At 42.0% G+C, this 19,572-nt stretch overlaps 1 protein-coding gene across 4 annotated transcripts in view; it reads right to left on the reverse strand.

Moving 5' to 3' along the window:
- slc39a10 (solute carrier family 39 member 10) overlaps positions 1 to 19,572 on the reverse strand; it is an 86,133-nt gene that overhangs the window by 27,486 nt on the left and 39,075 nt on the right. For 2 of the 4 annotated variants that reach the window (XM_072578960.1, XM_072578959.1), the window contains exons 7-9: positions 16,069 to 16,392; positions 11,437 to 11,517; positions 1,522 to 1,712 (exon numbers count right to left, since the gene is read on the reverse strand). In XM_072578960.1, the coding sequence (XP_072435061.1) occupies positions 1,522 to 1,712; positions 11,437 to 11,517; positions 16,069 to 16,392 (596 nt within the window). The remainder of the gene's footprint in view (positions 1 to 1,521; positions 1,713 to 11,436; positions 11,518 to 16,068; positions 16,393 to 19,572) is intronic. The other 2 variants (XM_072578962.1, XM_072578961.1) reach the window with 1 other exon arrangement.

Here is a 19,572-nt window from a genome sequence, read left to right on the forward strand (position 1 = left end):
GGAATTCCTAGAGGTCTGGCATTCAAACTGGAAATTCATGAATAAACACATTGATTTGGACCTCATTTACCAACCTCTGAGTAAAAGAACTGGAAATGACATCACCCACCTTAACAGATCAATACACATAAATAGAAAGCAGGACAGAACACCAGCACTTCACCAGAGGCTCACTGATGATGTGACCTAGCATGGTGACGAAACATCTGAAAATAAACCTTCCAGCTCAGGGAGCAAACTTACATCATGATCCTATGTTATATGAACAGGACCCAAAAGCTTCAAGAAAAAACAAATTCTATAATAGCCCACAAACTTTCTATCTAGCTGTCATTACTGAGTTGTGCAACTCAGGCATATTGGTTATTGGTTTCAAAAATGTCTTCACTTGGAAAGCAAAATTTTTGGGAGAGAAATAAAGATGTCCCGTAGAATTATTTTTCCAAAGGGGACCTTCAATTGCAACAAAGGCTTATAGCTCTGAGCAATAGACTTGTGGGGAGAGAATTCCCACTGCCTACTTGAAGCAGTTGGGATTGTGGAGGGGGGGAATTTTCATCCAGCACACCAACTACCATCGTATTTTCTAATTTGGGGTTATTTATTCATGTAGGGTCCCCACCCACAAGAGAAATGTGAACGATGATACTACTTCTACAGCACACAAAATGGAAGTCAAATTTAAAAGCAGAGCAGCTTCAAAATCTGACTGCAGCCTTAACCTTAAAAGGCCAGTGCTTGCAATTTAAGAAAGTGGGAGTTGTTTATTGTCAGGTCCATTATCTCTCTCTGAAGGAACAGATAACGTTCTGCTACTGCCCTGGAAACAACTGCAATTCTTCTTTCTTTGAGGTTCCTTGCGTCAGCAGTGAAAGTTAGTGAAAATCAGCTGCAGTTCAAGGATATCCCTCTCGTAACCATCACCCATATAATTTATAGCCATTGTCCTTCTCAACTCGAAAAATTCAAAAAGAAAATTAACACACACAAATGTGAAGTGAATATTTTTGCTTTGGAGAACTTTCATTCAGGTTTGCAAATGACTACATTAATGTAAGTAGATGTTTTAAGTCCACTTCTCTGCACTGTTTGTTTTAGTGCAACTCAATTTGTACATAATGAGAGAGAACTTAGTGAGTAGTGGTAAATTTGCAAAAAAAAAAGGAACTGTTGAAAACAAAGTTGGTCATTTCACGCATCCAAACGTGAAGGAAGTACACTGATGAAGGAGGGGCGAGATTCAGAACAAAAACTATTACCTGCTTCTTCATTATTATGCATACCCAGATTTTCAAGTTTATTGAGGTTATTGACTTTCTGCAGAAAAAATTAATACCAGCAGACTAATGTTTAAATATTCCCTTGGATGCTTTTAAGTAATATATTAAAAGATTTACTTTTTGAAAGTCTTCACAAAGAAATTTTGCAAGCTAATTTAAAATTAGGTTCAATTTAATTAATTAAGATTGGACTTCTAAAAATCAAATTTGTTTGATGAATAATGTCCAAGCTATTACTCACCATATCCACCAATGCCACGTAGAGGAACATGCCCGCAGTGATAGCAAAGATCCACTGGGTTAAGTTATGAGTATACTGTCCCACAGCTATACCTATTACTACACCAACATATGCAAGCAGAGCTGACAAGAGGTTATAAACAATGGCCTGTTTCACAGACATTCCAGCATTAATCAAAACAGCAAAATCACCTAGAGAGATGAAAGAGAATTATTAAGTCACAAAGTTATATGATCCCCTTTTGAATTTTAATGTTTTTAATATTCTATGTTATTTAAATGAAACATCTTGTGTCATTTACTCAACCAATTTTGAAACAGTCATACAAATTAACTGTCTAATTACTGGTGCAAAATTCTTTTAATTCTTCTTTGTCCAGCTTGTACAAAACAATTCCATCAACAGAAAAGGTTTCTTGACAAATATTTTTTGCTTTGGAAGACAATCAAAGACCAGAGATGACATTGGAGGTGGGCTGGTTCAAAGGCATCACTCTGAGACTTTGGCCCTGTTTTATAAAGGGATGTTAGGACTGCTTTACACTCACCCCCATGTCCCCAATGTGCCACTTCATACCCTATAACACTTTAACCACAGTAGGGACAGTTGTATTCATACCAGCATTTAAAATAGATGGCCAGACATCTATTTATCTAGATGGCCTTATAATGAATGCTTTGTTACTCCAAGAATGGCTAATGCACTTAGACTCAGCAGGGCAACACTGACACAACTTGTAGGGGATCTTTGCTATCAATGCACGCATGTTCCTCTACGTGGCATTGGTGGATATGGTGAGTAATAGCTTGGATATTATCTGTAGATAGTGGATACTGGGATTTGAGGGTGTATAGGTGGCATGGGAAATGAGAGGTTATGACTTCCTAGGTGGCAAGGACTTAAAGACACAGGATTAATTATTACAATCGAAGCAATTTTCTTCACAATAAACAGAGGCTACAGGAATAGTACCAGAATAGTACTCCCCTTGTTCAAGAAGGGGAGTAGAGACAACCCTGGTAATTATAAACCAGTGATCCTTACTACAGTTGTGGGTGGAAAAGTGTTGGAAAAGGTTATAAGAGATAGGATTTATAATTATCTCAGTAGGAATAGGCTGATTAGGGATCGTCAACACGATTTTGTGAAAGGTAGGTCATGCCTCACAAACCTTACTGAGTTCTTTGTGAAGGTGACCAAACAGGTGGATGAGGGTAAAGCGGTTGATGTGGTGTAAATGGATTTCAGTAAGGCAGTTGATAAGATTCCCCATTGTAGGCTAGTACACAAAATATGGAGGCATGGAATTGAAGGCGATTTAGCGGTTTGGATCAAAAAGGATCTGTTTTGGGTCCACTGCTGTTTGTCATTTTTATAAATGACCTGGATGAGGACCTGGAAGTAAGGTTGGCACAGTTGTGGATAGTGCCGAAGGATGTTGTAGGTTACAAAGGGACATAGAAAAGCTGTAGAGGTGGGCTGAGAAGTGGCAAATGGAGTTAAATGCAAAAAATGTGTGAGGTGATTCACTTTGGAAGGAGTAACAGGAATGCAGAATATTGGACAAATGGTAAGATTCTTGGTAGTGTAAATGAGCAGAGAGATCTCGGTGTCCATGTACATAGATCCCTGAAAGTTCCTACCCAGGTTGATAGGGCTGTTAAGGTGGCATCCGGTGTGTTAGCTTTTATTAGTAGAGGGATTGAGTTTCGGAGCCATGAGGTCATGCTGCAGATGTAGAAACTCGTGCAGTCGCACTTGGAGTATTGTGTGTAGTTCTGGTCACTGCATTATAGGAAGGATGTGGAAGCTTTGGAAAGGGTTCAGAGGAAATTTATTAGGATTTTGCCTGGTATGGAGGGAGGTCTTACAAAGAAAGGTTGAGGGACTTGAAGCTGTTTTCATTAGAGAGAAGAAGGTTGAGAGGTGACTTAATTGAGACATGCAAGATAATCAGAGGATTAGATCGGGTGGACAGTGAGAGCCTTTTTCCAAGGATGGTGTTGGCTAGCATAAGGGGACATAGCTTCAAATTGAGGGGTGATAGATATAGGACAGATGTCAGAGGTATTTTCTTTACTCAGAGTGATAGGGGCATGGAACACACTGCCTGCAATAGTTGTAAACTCGCCAACTATGTTAGGCAGGGGCCTCCTTAACAGAGTTAAGTTATGGCTAAGATCCTCACTCTTCAATCTCATCTCTTTGACTAACGTCAAGCCCATTTACATTGGCTAAATAAATATAAACAACAAATTTTTAACGATAGCGCTAAATTCAACAGACAGATTCAGTCGAGCCCCATGTGATTTTCTTCATGCAAATCCAACACCTTATGCTCTCATACTGTCCTTAAGGTTGATGGTGACTAATTCATTTATTCCAGTGTATTGGAACCAAACTAAGCATTCATATATTCTAAACAGCAGTGCCAAAAACAAATAGCAAGTGCATTTATCAGCAGCTATTAAGTCTCCATATAGCCCAGATTAATATATTGTTATGAAAATATTCATTTTGGGGTAAAGCATATATCACCACAGACAATGAAAAAAAAATTAGTAGAATAAAGCCAACATTAATGTCACCTCTGCAAAATGATTCAGCTGAGATAACAAGAGTCTCCATATTACAAACTATCATTGAACGTCTATACTTAAAGGACACAAATCCTCTAATCTAACTTTCAGAAATTCTTAATACTACTAATATTTTTAATTTACTTCTCCTTTAGATTAACAAGGCTCTTTTATTGGTGTAAATGGTTTGACTAAAAAGGTTAACATTATATTTAGAGTAAACATGATGTTCGAATACAATCCTTTTAGTTACTCCCCATTTGTTAAACGTGGGAAAAGGATAGTTTGAACATAGAAATACACCAGACTTCTTCCTGTGAAAATTTATGTCTCCAATTGGGACCATCTGAAGCACATGGTCTGGCCATTTGTTTATTACTTAGTGCACACTCGGCCATGACAATGATCTCCATGCCTAAACTGATGCTTGAAGGAACTATGCAAGGTCAGTGCAGACTGGAAATGTTGCAGACAGATCCACACTTTAGCGACACCTCCATAGAAAGGCATCCAGCAGGACGTACAGGGGAGGAAATATGTACTGTTTTTGATAGATGAATACAAGAAGCCATCTGATCCTGAGTAACCTGGACAGCCCAGACTTTGATTGCTGTAGAGGTCAGTGCCTTTGGGTACATCAAGGAAAATTTCATCAATGACCTAGAAGGATGAATGATCTGCTCTACACTGGGAGGACATGTATCATTGACTACTAAATGCATCATGCAACCATGAATAAAAGGAGCTACCGACCCTGAGCAGCTCTTTAACCTTTCAACTCAACGAGGTGAATCTACACATGATAGCTTTTTGCAAAAGGCTTGAACGGGATAAGTTCGTGACCACAAAAGGCATCTTTGGGATGAATTTAGGCAGGATGGTGGCTTACCTAACCCTGCCACCTTCCCACCTCTACCAGAATTAGGTTCTGGATGAAAAGGTTGGGCAGAAACATCCATGGTCATCTTTTTTATCATGTCAATGAAGATCTTCAGTGACCAATTAAGGACAGTTTAAGGGCCTCAGCCATTGTTGTTGGGATTAACCCAGTGATAGGCAGACCTATTACCATGAAATGTTTGTGAAAGCTGCTGCAACGCAGGTAGCTTATCACCTCAGTGAGTGGTGGCATCCCTCAATCAAAGGCAATGCCTGATCAAGTAATTGGACATTGCTAGAGGATTGGGCATAAGATTGTTGGCTGGGAGCCACCTCTGATTTCACTTTAAAATCGCCTTTCCTTTGCACAAAAATGAATATGCTGATTTGGCAAATAAATAGGAAGTCAAATGGAATGTAGACTTTATTACAAAAGGGAGAAGAGAACAAAAGGAAGGGAGTCTTATTACAACTATATACAGCATTGGTGCTATATACAGCACATTCCTCTTTAAGTAAGGAAACCCAACCTAGCACAGTGCATGGTTTGGCCTCCTCACTTAAGGAGGAATGTGCTTGCATTGGAGGCAATTTAGAATGATGACTAAAGCTGATTCCTGACATGAAGAGGTTGATTTATGAGAAAAGTTTGAGCAGATTTGGCTTTACGCTCATAAGAGAATCTAAAATTAGGGGGTTGCAGATTTTTTTTCCTCCTAGTGGGTCTTCAATCTTTGTAATTCTCATTCAGAGAGAACAAGATGCTAGATTGTTGAACATGTTCAAGGTTTAGTTCAATATATTTTTGATCAACAAGGGCTTCAGGGGCAGGCAATGAAGTGGAGTCAAGGAGATAATCTTACATTAAGTTGGAGAGTGTAATGTCATCAATCTTGATCCAAAAAAGACTATCTTCTAATTTGTGAGAAGCTAGGAAATGTGGATGAGAAGGAGATTTAGGGTTCAAGTATATAAATAATTGAAAATGAGTGAACAGATACAAAGTGCTATCAAGCAGCACCTGCTCATCAATAACCTGCTCAGTGATGCCAGTTTGAGTTCCACTAGGACCACTCAGCTCCTGATCTTATTACAGCCTCAATTTAAACATGGACCAAAGAGCTTAATTCCAGAGGTGAGATGACAGTGATAACCCTTGACATCAAGGAGCCCTAGCAAAACTGGATTCGATGGAACAAAAACAGAAATTGCTGGAAAAGCTCAGCATTTACTGGGTGACTGCTTCAAAAACCCCTGATAATTGCGCAATTTTCAGCATCATTCACAACTCCTCAGACACTGAAGTGGTTCATGTTCAATTGCAACAAGATTTGGACAATATAACATTTGCACCACACAAATGCCATGCTTCGACCATCTCCAATTACAGACAATCTAACCAATGCTCCTTGATATTCAACAGCGTTACCAACACTGAATCCCGCACTATCAACATCCTAAGCATTACTATTGACCAGAAACTCTAATGACTCATCACATAAATACAGTGGCAACATGAGCAGGTCAGAGGCTAGGAATATTGCAGCAAATAATTTATGTCCTGACTCCCCAAAAGCCCATCCACCAGGTACAAGGCGCAAGTCAGGAATGTGATGGAATATTTTCCACATGCCTGCATAGGTGCAGTTCCAACAACATTCAAGAAGCTTGACACCATCCAGCCCGCGTGATTGGCACCACATTCTCAAAAATCCATTCATTCCACCACCGATGCTCAGTAGCAGCAGTGTGTATTTTCCACAAGATGCTCTGTAGAAATTCACCAAAGATTCTTAGATGAATCTTTCAAACCCACAACCACTTCCATCTGGAAGGACAAGGGCAGCAGATATATGGAAACACTACCACCTGCAAGTTCCCCTCCAAACCACTCACCATCCTGACTTGAAAATATGTCACCACTCCTTCACTGTCGCTGGGTCCAAATACAGGCAGCTCAGATGGAAGTGCTCCAGTAGGCCATTTGGCCCTTCGAGCCAGCTCCGCCATTCAGCATGATCATAGTTTATCATCCATCTCAATTGCCTGTTTCCGCTTCCCCTAATATGCTTTGATCCCTTTAGCCCTAAGTTCTACATCTAACTCCTTCTTAAAATTACACAATGTTTTGGACATTGCCTTCTGTGGTAGCGAATTCCACAGGCTCACCACTGTTTGGATGAAGGAGGTTCACCACATCTCAATCCTAAATGATTTACCCTCTATCCTTAAACTGTGACCCTTGGTTCTGCACTCCACTGCCGTCGAGAAAATCATTCTTGCAGCTAGCCTGTGTTGTGAAGGTGTGGGCATGTACCTTTAAGAAAGAGAGGAAGTTGGCAAGGCCTTAGAGAAGCACATAGTGTGGTGAACAATTTAAGAATGCAACATTTGGTTGAAATAAATAGCTAGAGTTGTGTTGCCATGGAACAAAAACAAATTCACATTTGGACAAACAGTTTAAATTGTGCCTCAGATACCAAAATCCAATTAAATTTGAATTTCACTGATTGGGTTGACATTAAACCAATGAAATGAGCTGATGTTTTGGGGTATAAAAATCAGACATTTTGAATAGTTAGGGGGAAGAACAGCAATAATTACCAACAAATAGACAGCTGGCTGGATAACTCTGAAAAGTACCTGTCTATAAGAAATTTGTGCAGCAGAACACCAAAGTTGACCTAGAGAAATCTACAGAGAAAGTTTGACATCTGAAGACTCTAGCTGGTTTTGAAATTGATTTTGCTGTAAATGTAAGAGGGAATTTATTGGACCTGTATTGTAGAGTGGGAGATAAAAGAGAAAGGAGTTGTAAGTAGCTGTTTTATATTCTCTGTTGGACTTAAAAGAATAAAATTGCTAATTTTTACTTTAAATAGTGACCTTGGAGTTCTTTTACCTCTTGAAATTTAACAGATAAGCTTCTGTGTGTTGGGCTTAAATTAGCTGAGGGGTTTACACCATGTCATAACACCTGTCTGGTTCTATTTCTAGGTTTCTGTGAGGTTCCCCTCTCCCATTCTTCTGAACTCTAGCAAATATAATCTTAATGGATTCAATCTCCTCATTTCATATTTGTCCTTTTTAATTCTGGATGGCAGCTGTTGCTTGTGATTTTACTTTCTCATTTACCACTCCACTATCATCTTTCTTTACTTGGCTCCTTGCTCATCTCTTGCCTTTCACTATCTACATCTTGTCATTTTATTTCTTAAGCTATGACAAACTTTGCCATTTGTCCTTAGCTCACTCATTCACTTTCCTTGCCTAAAATTGTAACTTCTCAAGACTTTTTTTTTTTCTGAAGAGTCACCAACCTGAAACATTAAACTGGATCTAGTGTTCTCTGCCAAAGTGTGGCTGTGATTGTCTTCAGGGATGGCTAATCCCCACACCATTAGCAAGAAAGCCTGCCAGGTCAAACTCTAAACAGCCACTGAAGGGCATGTAGCAGGCTTGCCCAGCCTGTCAGGAGCATTGACAGTGAAGTCTCTTCTTTCCCAAAGCTGCTGGACAAAGTGACCAGCACTGGGAGCTGGATAGCATTGCTGGCAGCTCCAACTGTGGCCATGAGTTGGACTGGCATGTTTTTTTTTTTTTGGGAGGGTATTATTGCATGGGAGTCATGAGAAGTGAGTTAGTGTTATAGGTAGGGGCCCACTCTTTTGGACAATAGAGGCAATGCCACCTCATTCCAACCCTACTAGAAGGCAGGCCACCATGGTTTCTCCTGTCAGGCAGCCACTTTTCATGCCTACCAGGAAAGCAGGTAATTGGGCCAATGATCTCCTGACAGCCTTAAGTGAAAATTAATTGACCACTTAAGGATTTTAGTTGACTGGTAAAGATGGTCATGCATGGACTAAGGAAGGGAAGAGTAACTCAGCTGTGCCAATCCACCTGATAATGACTTTCTCCTCTCTAGGGAGAGAAATCCCACTCCTAGCAGACCTGACAACATTCATTGAGAGAGAAATGGATGCAGAGTATTTTCAGCATTATTCTGTTTCTTTGTTAGGCAAGGGTAATTCAGGGACATTCAACCAATGTAGTTAGACTTGAGGTGCAGATCAATTATGTTCTATTTGAAACATGGAATAGGCTTTATCATCTAAGCCTGTCTGTGAGGTGTGGAAATGAACTAAGGTGGAAATGAACAATCTGGTTTATCCAGAGTCTTTTTGCATGGTGAAAGCACAAGTAATTAGCAATATCTCCTCTTTGCAGTGTTCCAAGACTACACTTTTTGGAAAGAAAATAAATGGTAAGAAAATGGATAAGATGGTGTGACAATTTATTGTTCCATATATTTTGGGATCATGGAAATTGTATAACATGGAAAGCAATAGCAACGGAATAATTTAAAACAGCAGAATGAAGATTCATGACACATTGATTCACTTGATTTAAGTTCTTCAATTCTGGTCTCCCTGCTATAGGAAGGATGCTGTGAAACTTGAAATGGTTCAGAAAAGATGTTTCCAGGGTTGGAAGGTGTCCTCTAAAGGGAGAGGCTGAATAGGCTGAGGCTATTTTCCCTGGAGCGTTAGAGGCTGAAGTTCATGAGGGGCATGGAAAGGCTGAAAAGCCAAGATTCTTTGTCCAGATTAGGAGTCCAAAACCAGAAGGTATAGGTTTAAGGTGACAGGGGCAAGATTTAAAAAGGGACCTAAGGGGCAACTTTTTCATGCAGAGGATGATGTATACAGTATATAGTGAGCTGCCAGATGAAATAGTGGAGGCTGGTACAATTACAACATTTAAAAAGCATCTGGATGGGTACATGAATAGAAAGATTAGAGGGATTTGGACCAAATGCTGACAAATAGGACTAGATTAACTTAGGATATCTGGTAGGCATGGACAAGTTGGACCAAAAAATCTGTTTCCAATGCTGTACAGCTGTATGACTTTTGAATGATATTCTTATGATCTGTTAAGAAATTAAAATGACTTTGCTAGAGTCCATGGAAGAGCACATTACTCATAATCTGTGGATGAAATTAGCTTTACACCTTAGATTTATCATATCATTATAAATCAATGTGGAAGTGGTAGTACATGGAAAGGCAAATCTAGAAGAAACCAATGGGTCTAAAAATACATCCTAAACTTCAGAAGTCACAGGAAGACTAAAGTTCATCCCTTTGTTTTTTTTTAAAAAAATTCTCTAACCTGTTGTGAATGATAAAATCCCAAAGAATGAGACTGGCAAACTGAGCTTCAATATAAAGTAGTAACAAAAATAGCTGTCATCTATTATAACTCCAGGTGAGAGCACCCTGAAATTGGTCTGTGAAGGATATTGACAAACTAGTGCCAGTTTCTGTAGTATCTTATGAGAAAGTGGGAGAACCTTCTACATTCAACACCATATTTGAATCTCAAAAGGAAATTCAACAATTGTTATGAATTATGTTTACAACATGAGACTATGCATCTAAGTGTCTCTGATTACTCTTTATTAGAGCCAATAAAGACTCAACACACTTCCCCACACTCTTCTCATAACTGCCATCATCGGTTTCAAATATTTATCCTATTTTTCCCAGTTCACTATAAAGGCTCTTCTAATTTTATAAACTTCTATTAGACTTCACCTTAACTTTCTCTTGCTGGTGGTTATGTATGTATGTCTCTACTCATGATATTTTGTTTGGAAATATATACTAATGAAGACTATGGCTTTAACTTCCTTCCCTCAAGGAACCAAAATTGCCTCTTATTTCTCAGAATATTGAAATTTGTTAGTCTGGCCTTGCTATTTTTGGTATTTAAATTCTGGCCAACTGTTCCTGTATTTAAGATGTGAACTATGCAGTTTGATAGGAAGAATAAACGCATTGATTATTTTCTAAACGGCAAAAGGCTTCAGAAGCCTGAGCACAAAGGGACTTGAGAGTCATGGTTTAGAATTCTCTTAACATTTAATATGCAGGTTCAGTTGGTAATTAGGAAGGTAAATGCAATCTTATCATTCTATTCAGGAGGTTTAGAATACAAGAGCAGACATATAGACCCAGCAATATATAAGGCTCTGGTCAGATCATATTTGGAATATTGGGAGCAATTTTGGTTCCTACATCTAAAAGGATATGCTGACTTTGGGGGTCCAGAGGAGGTTCATAAGAATGATCCTGGGGGTGAAGGGTTTGTCATGAGGAAAGGTGGAGGACTCTGGGTCTGTACTCAATGGAGTTTCGATGGACGAGGGGGTTGCTGAACTCTAAGCACTAACTTTGATTTCTCTCCACAGATGCTGCCTGATCTGCAATTTGTTTTTGTTTGAGAAACATTAGCCATGATCCAATGGCAAAGCATTCTTAGGCCAAATAGCCTTATTTGGCTCCTATATCATGTGGTCCTATGCTCCCTCCACCTAAAAAAGTAAATGAACTGCTTAATCCCATGGTATTACACTTTATGCTAATAGAAGTCACAAAAAAAAACTTACCTAGTTCATGAGGAAGCTCATGACAAAATACTGCGATGGAAGTGCTCAGCCCCCCGGTGATGGAAGCACTGAAAGAAGCTCCTGGAAGTTAAAACAAAGTCATTTTAAATAATTTAAACTTCCTGCAACTGCATACCAATAAGAAAGAGAAATCATAGTTAAGGAACACAAAATACATTTAATATTAAACATTTCAACTTAAAAATCATTTGCTTCATTGGCTGGAAAGGGCTTTGGAACATCTGGATTTTGTGAAAAGTGCTATGCAGCTTTAATTTCAGTACAGTCAGAAGTATTACTGCAATTACTAGCCTCATTTTTAAAGACTTTTAGTCATAACATGCATGACATGAAACTTGTCCAATGCAAAAGGAGTTGTCAGAAGATAATGTTGCTCAAAAACACAAACTGTTATTCATACTTTATTATACCATTTTTATAAATGCAACTTTCTGCTCAAACTTCCACAAATCTCATACACTGGAACCATATGACTACAGCTGTCCCTTAGAAAGTACATGATAAAATTAATTGGTTTATTTAGATAATGCATACACGCTTTAAAGTTTCAGATGTCTACCAGCAGCTTATGGAATACATTTGAAATCTAGAGAAAGTGTTTTCTCATAATAGTAAGGCATTCCATACCTGAAGTTAAGACCAAAATATTCAAATTTTCCTCTCCTAATTAGAGTTTCAGGTGCTCAATCTAATTGACCCTCAAAATAAAGCATATTACACAAATAGTGATATTGACAACAATTAATCCAGAACATTCCACTTCCCTGCATGTTCTTGCTTATAATCAGAAGAAGCAGATTTTCAAAAGGAAGAAGCTTCCGTTAACATTAAAAATTGAGCTGAATTTTCTAATGTGGGCAATGGTGAGTCAATTAGTGAAATATGGATAGATTGGAACAATGAGATTCTCTGTTGAGAATAAAAGTCTGATTTTTTCCATCTAAGGGTTGAATGGCGAGACAAGAACTTTGCTAGTCAGAGACAAGAAGCCCATTTGTTACCGAATCATTTTAAATGCAGCTTGTCATTCTCCCACATGGCAGATAGAAATTTGGTGGTGACACTTTGAGGTATAAAAGTCAGTTTGGGTACATGGTAGCTCCATGGGCAGTGAATGCCTGCATCTCTCCATCTCTGGATGTTGGTATTGGACATGCATCAGCCTCACCATATTATCATGGCACATCTGTTTCACTTACAATACTGTTCACCATTTCAATACTGCATTTTGGAGACACGTTGTATTGTAATGCTGCTGCCAAGCTGTTTTGTGTGCAGGTACAATCATCAAGCTCATGGCTCTTAGCATTTACTCACTTTGTGTTTACTTGTTGTTCACAGAATCTAGGCCATGCCTCATCTTGCATTTTTGTGCTATGCTGCTTCATTCAGAACTTAAAGGCTCACAGTCCTTCTGTGTGACTTTGCCTTTTACTGTAGGCACAAAGCCAGGCAGTATGTCACAGTTGTCAAGTGATCAGTTAAGGGGGGGGCTGACATGTTGTTAAATGGCACCATGCTGTGTATGCAACAAAAACTCAGAGGGGAGTAGTCAGGAAGTCAGACCACAGTAAATCAAAGATATCATTCTATCACAGTCCAAGATCTTAGAAATTGCCAGGCAGCTGCTGGAGACATCTATCAGGGAGTCCAAATCAGTGCATTCCAGGGAGTGGGCTGTTGTCAGTCTTGCAGATCTAGCGCAACCAGTCTGGGGATTAGCAGCATATCAGTAATGGAGCTGCAGTGAGAATAGTCAGGGGTCTGGTTAATACTTTGTTGGGGCAGCCTCCCTAAATCAGTCAGGGTTTATTTTGGGAAGGGGGGGGAAGTGGAAGGGTGGGGGGGGAGGTGAGGGAAGGGGGGAGGAGTGGAAGGGCGGGGGAGGTCGGGGGGGGGAGGTGGGGGAAGGTGGGGGAGTGGAGGGGGGGAAGGGTGGGAGAGTGGAGCGGGGGGGTAGAGTGGAGGGGGGAATAAGGTGGGGAAGGTGGGGGAGTGGAGAGGGGGGGGAAGGTGGGGGAGTGGAGAGGGGGGGGAAGGTGGGGGAGTGGAGAGGGGGGGGGGAAGGTGGGGGAGTGGAGAGGGGGGGGGGGAAGGTGGGGGAGTGGAGAGGGGGGGGGGAAGGTGGGGGAGTGGAGAGGGGGGGGAAGGTGGGGGAGTGGAGAGGGGGGGGGGAAGGTGGGGGAGTGGAGAGGGGGGGGGGGGAAGGTGGGGGGGGGGGAAGGTGGGGGAGTGGAGAGGGGGGGGGGGGAGGAAGGTGGGGGAGTGGAGAGGGGGGGGGAAGGTGGGGGGGGAAGGTGGGGGGGGGGGGGAAGGGTGGGGGAGTGGAGCGGGGGGTGTAGAGTGGAGGGAGGTGGGCCATAGTCAATTTAGGGGATCATTCACTGAAAGTCTAGAGAGTTATGAGAGGCCTCTGCTACGATGGGCAACTCGTAGTAGAATGCTGAGATGCAGATGGGATAATACCTACAGCTAAGGTAACATTCTCTCACACAGCTGATGAGGAAAAATATATTTACAAACATCTTACTGTATCTGCAATGAAGTCTCACCTATGCCTTCTACATACACACCAAGATCTTTATTTTTCTTCCATCTCATTACATCCAGTCCTAGGGTCTGTAGGTAGGGTGTAGAGAACCTTCCCATACATTGGAACATTTAGCTTTGGTGTTTTAACCAAGTCGTCACCCCCTCCCCCCCATGCGAGATGTTTGTGGCTAAAGGACCAGACATCCAGAAGTGTGTGTTGTTCAGAAGCAGGCTTGCTTCCTCAACAGGTGAGGTGAATTAGCCATTGGTTAGATGCATTAGGCAGGGGTAAATGTAGGATAATAGGGTACCATGCAGATAGCTCTGGTGGACTCCTAAATCAGTTTTGCAAATGCTTCCAACAAACATACCTGCTGCTCCTGTGTCTTGTTTGTATATGTGAAGGAACTTATTAATGACTGACAACATGGGGTTCTCTCTTGCCTCGGCCCGAGCAGGGACCTGGTCACCAGCAGTTCTTTGAGTGCCAGTGACCTGGGGTCTTTCTTCTATTGGCAGCTTTGAAGACATGACAGTGATATACTCACTAGCATGTGCTCTCAGCTGTATTTTACCTGAAGTACCCAGCAAAGTATCAGTATCTGAGCTGGTGGAAGATGTGGGGACAGGCACAGGGTGCTTCCTCTGAAGAACCTGTGGCTCTCTCAGAGGTGGAGGAGAAGGCGACATCCTTAGGGGATGATTACCATGCAGATGCCACCAGTCTCTGCAGCAGACAAGAAAGGGAATGATTGCAAGATGGGGTTAGAGGTTTGGCCACATTAAGAAAGCATTCATAATGGAGGTAACAGGAGAGCACTGTAGCCATTTAATCTTACTTGATTGCCAAAACACAACAGGTCTTGGCATCACTGGATGATCAGCCATAGTCCTCTCCACTAAGGCAAGGATTGCCTTCTCAGAAGCAGTGAAGAGATGAAGGTCAGGATCCCCCCCTTGCCTTGGCACTTTTTGCCCTATTGTGGGATGTTTTCTCCTGGAATAAGACAAAGGTAGGGATTAAATGAGGTGAAACTGCTTGACATAGCTGTTAGTGTTGGTGTAGGCAGAGGTAAGATTGTGAGGCATTCTGGATTAATGAGAGGATATGACAGCTTAGTAGTTCCAGAATGCAGTGGGTTGGAAAGCAAGTGAGGAAAGATCCTGCATACAATAATGACCCAAGTGGCAGATCATAAGACGGTGGGAGGTGGGTATAATGGCACAGATGGAGAATAACAACAGAACAAAGAGCTAGAACTTACCCTTGCAGAGTACAGGTACGTCATTACCCTTCTACCTGCACTGCTGGACATTTCTCTGGACCATGGATATCATAATGACCCAAGTGGCAACTTCACACCAGATTGGCAAAGATCTGGTAGCGTGATCTCCTCTAACAGTCCTGACAAAAAAAGGCCCTCTTCACTATACTATTGATCAGGACCCTCCAGGTTCCTGTAACCAATTTCGGGTGCCAACTTATCTCTGTTGGCTGTCTCTGGGCAATTCTTCTGACACTGTAACTGTTAAGGGCATTTCTTGTTCGGCAGCAAATTGGCTCGGTGTACGGCTAGGGTTTAAATATGAAATCCTTGAAAGGTCCAGGCAGTGATGATTATCTCCACTGCCAGTGAGCACAAGATAGCACCCCACAATGTATAGAGGCTTGGTGTTTACATAACAAGGTGAGCAACGTAAAATAGTGAGAGATAACTTGCCAGAGCTCACAGAGAGAAACCTGCCTTGAAACTCCGATATTGACTCTTAGTTGATTTATGGTAAAATTCAGCCCATGATTTTTGAAGTGGAATACATCTTACAAAGCACAAATTAATTCAGTACACAAAATTTAATTAGCAATAATGCAAACTGTAATTTAGCTATGGTGATACAAAACAATCGACGCTCTACAGAATTGTATTGAAGAAATTCAAGTTTTAGAGAGATACAATTCAAATATTTAATCTGTGCTTTTAATGATTAAAGATATTAGCAAATTTTGTTAATGTATTACTTCTAGACACTACTAAAGCTATCATGTAATTTTTGATATTGCAATCAATTTCATTTTCTTACCTATTGCCAGGCCATCACTGAAGTTATGCATGCCATCTCCCATGATAACCATCCAAGCAATATTCGCTATTCCAGCATCTTGCATCTCTTTATTAGAATGGCAGTGGCCATGTGAATGATGTGAATGGTTTGAATGTTTTTTAGGTTTCACTTTAACATCATAGTTAGCAGCACAATAATCAATTTCACTTTGTGAGTCATGAATGTAAACAGACTTTAAATCAGGGGCAACAGATATCTTTGATGGGGATCCTAAGGTACCATCAAGGTCAGTAATCTGGGTTATATCATGTTGCTCACCAAAGCCATCCAGTTGGTCTGTTCCTAAAATCAGAAATTAATTAATTATTATATAGTGTACTTGAACGTTTTGCTACCTATGCTACATTATTATATTGATAAATAGTTCCATTCAAAACCTCCCTCACAAAGATTTTCAATATCACCTTTTGAATTGACCATTTCCTTTTTACCATGGATATCCATTCTCTCCACATTTTTAGTCCTCACTAATTCATTTTGAGAGCAATTGTGTCTCCCATAAACAGAAGGTCAATCCGTTTCCATTCAAGACAATTCCATCACTCTCGAGAGTGCAGCGGTGGAAAAGCACAGCAGGTCAGGCAGCAACTGAGGAGCAGGAGAATCGATGTTTCAGGCATAAGGCCTTCACCAGGAATGAGGCTTGTGGGCTGGGGGAGCTGAGAGATAATTGGGAGGGGGGTTGGCGTTGGGAGGTAGATAGCTGAGAATGTGATAGGTGGATGAAGGTGGAGGAGAAAGTGATAGGTCAGAAAGGAGGGTGGATCAGATAGATGGGAAAGATGGAGGGCAGGTCAGGAGGGCAGTGCCGAGTTGGAGGCGTGGGATTGGGATGGTGGAATGAGGAAAATGGTGAAATCCACATTGATTCCATGTGGTTGCAGGGACCCAAGGCGGAATATGAGGCGTTCTTCCTCCAGACGTTGGGTGCTAAGGGTTTGGCAATAGAGACGGCCCATAACCTGCATATCCTTGGTGGAGTGGGAGGGGGAGTTGAAGTGTTCAGCCACCGGGCGGTGGGATTGGTTGGTGCAGGTGTTCCAGAGATGATCTCTGAAATGATCCGCAAGTTAGTATCCTGTCTCCCTGATGTAGAGGAGACCACACTGGATGCAACGAATACAGTAGGTGACATTGGTGGAGATACAGATAAGTTTCTGTTGGATGTGGAAGGATCCTTTGGGGCCTTGGACAGAGGTGAGGGGGGGGGGAAGTGTGGGCACAGGTTTTGCACTTCTTGCAGTGGCAGGGGAAGGTGCCAAGAGTGGGATGGGGGCTGGGGGGGGGAGGGGGCATGGATCTGACGAGGGAATCGTCTCTCTGGAATGCTTATAGGAGTGGGGAGGGAAAAATATATCTGGTTATGGGGTCCATTTGTAGGTGGCAGAGTAGCGGAGGATGATGCGATGCATACGGAGGTTGAAGGGGGGACAGGTGAGGACTAGGGTTGTTCAGTCTTTGTTGCGTTGGGATGGGTGGGTTCAAGGGCAGGGTGCAGGAAGTGGAGGAGATGTACTGGAGAGCACTGTTGAGCACGAGGGAAGGGAAATTGCGATCTTGGAAAAAGGAGGCTATCTGGGATTTTCTAAAATTGAATTGATCATCCTGGGAACAGATGCGGCAGAGGTGGAGGAATTGGAAATAGGGATGGCATTTTTACAGGCGGTAGGGTGAGAGGTGGTGTAGTCTAGGTAGCTGTGGGAGTCAGTGGTATATGTCTGTGAGAAGGTCCAGGTGAATTTGAGGTCAGGGTAAAAGGTGTTGGTGAAGTTGATAAACTGTTCAACCACCTCATGGGAGCATGAGGTAGCACCAATATGGTCACAGATGTAGCGGAGAAACAGGTGGGGGTGGTGCCGGTGTAGCTGCAGAAGATGGACAGTTCCATGTATCTGATAAAGACACAGGCATAGCTGGGGCCCATGGCTACCCCTTTGGTTTAGAGGAAGTGGGAGGATTAGGAGGAGAAATTGTTATGGGTGAGGACCAGTTCAGCCAGGCGGATGAGGGCGTCGGTGGAAGGTTGGGATGGCGTGAGAGGAAAAAAGGGATGGCTTGGAGGCCTTCGTCATGGCAGATGGATGTGTAGAGGGACTGGATGTTCACGCTGAAGATGAGGCTTTGGGGAGAGGGTAACAAAAGTCTTGGAGGTGAAGGGCATGGATGGTGTCCCGAACGTAGGTGGGGAGGTCCTCGACTAAGGGGGACAGGATGGTGTCAAGGTAGGCAGAGATGAGTTCAGTGGGACAGGAGCAGGCTGAGGCAATGGGTTGACCTGGTGAGTCAGGTTTGTGAATCTTTGATAGGAGGTACAATTGGGTGGTGCGGGGTTCATGGACTATGAGGTTGGATGGGAGATCCCCAGAGGTGATAAGGTTGTGGATGGTCTGGGAGATGATGGTTTGGTGATGGGAGGTGAGGTCGTGGTCGAGGGGCAGTAGGAGGAGGTGTAGAGGCCAGTTCACCAAATTCCATGACTCTCCTCTGCCTGGTTTAATTTGTTTCCACATTAAGTGTAGTTAAGGGAAAATTGTTCAATTTTTCCAAATAAACTGCATTGCCATAGGAACCCGTATGCCTGCCTTTCGTTGAGATATCTGGAATATTCTTCATTCTGACACTAAAGTCCTCTTCCCCACCTCTTTATATTTTCACGAGATGTAGGTATTATTAGCTGAACCTGCATTCATTGCCCATCTCTAACTTGCCCTTGAGAAGATTAGGTTGAGCTGCCTTCTCAGTCATCCATCACATGTAGGTACACTCACAGTGCTGTTAGAAAGGGGAGTTCCAGGATTTTGAGTCAGTTACAATGAAGGAACAGCCAGTTCCAAGTCACTGTGTTTTGGTTTGGAAGGAATCTTGCAAGTGGTGCTGTTCATAGAATTCTGCTACCCTTGTCTTTCCACGCATTAGAGGATGTGGGTTTGTTTGGTACTGTGGAAGGGGCCTCGGTGAGTTACTGCAGTGTACCTTGTAGATGGTACAAACTGCTGCCACTCTGCAAGTGTTGAAGAAAGCAAATGTTGAAGGTGGTGGTTTGGGTGCTGATCAAGCAGGCTAAGTGGTGTCAAGCTTCTTGTGATGACTGAACTTTATTTATTCAGGCAAGGTGATTACACAATGTGAAACCCCACTTCCTGTAAGTATTCTATTCTATTATTCAAGTTTCTCCATCTCTGTCACATTTATTTTGATGGGGCACCCTTGATTCAGTTGTCAATTATTCCATTTATTTGAAATCACCCACATATTTTCACAGAAATTTCCCATGCTAATACAGGGGATGCTCTTTTACTGCCACCTTCCTTAGGCTTTTCACTTCTTTCTGGTGAAACAGCGATGTGCTTAGTTCCATTTAGTATATGGTAATCATGCTCACAATGTGGCCTCAACTGGGGCGATCAAAAGGTTGATTAAGTGACAATTCAGTCCACAAGTCTGACCCTGAACTTTCAACCA

Source organism: Chiloscyllium punctatum, chromosome 10 (genome assembly GCF_047496795.1).
Source record: "Chiloscyllium punctatum isolate Juve2018m chromosome 10, sChiPun1.3, whole genome shotgun sequence".
NCBI lineage: Eukaryota > Metazoa > Chordata > Chondrichthyes > Orectolobiformes > Hemiscylliidae > Chiloscyllium > Chiloscyllium punctatum.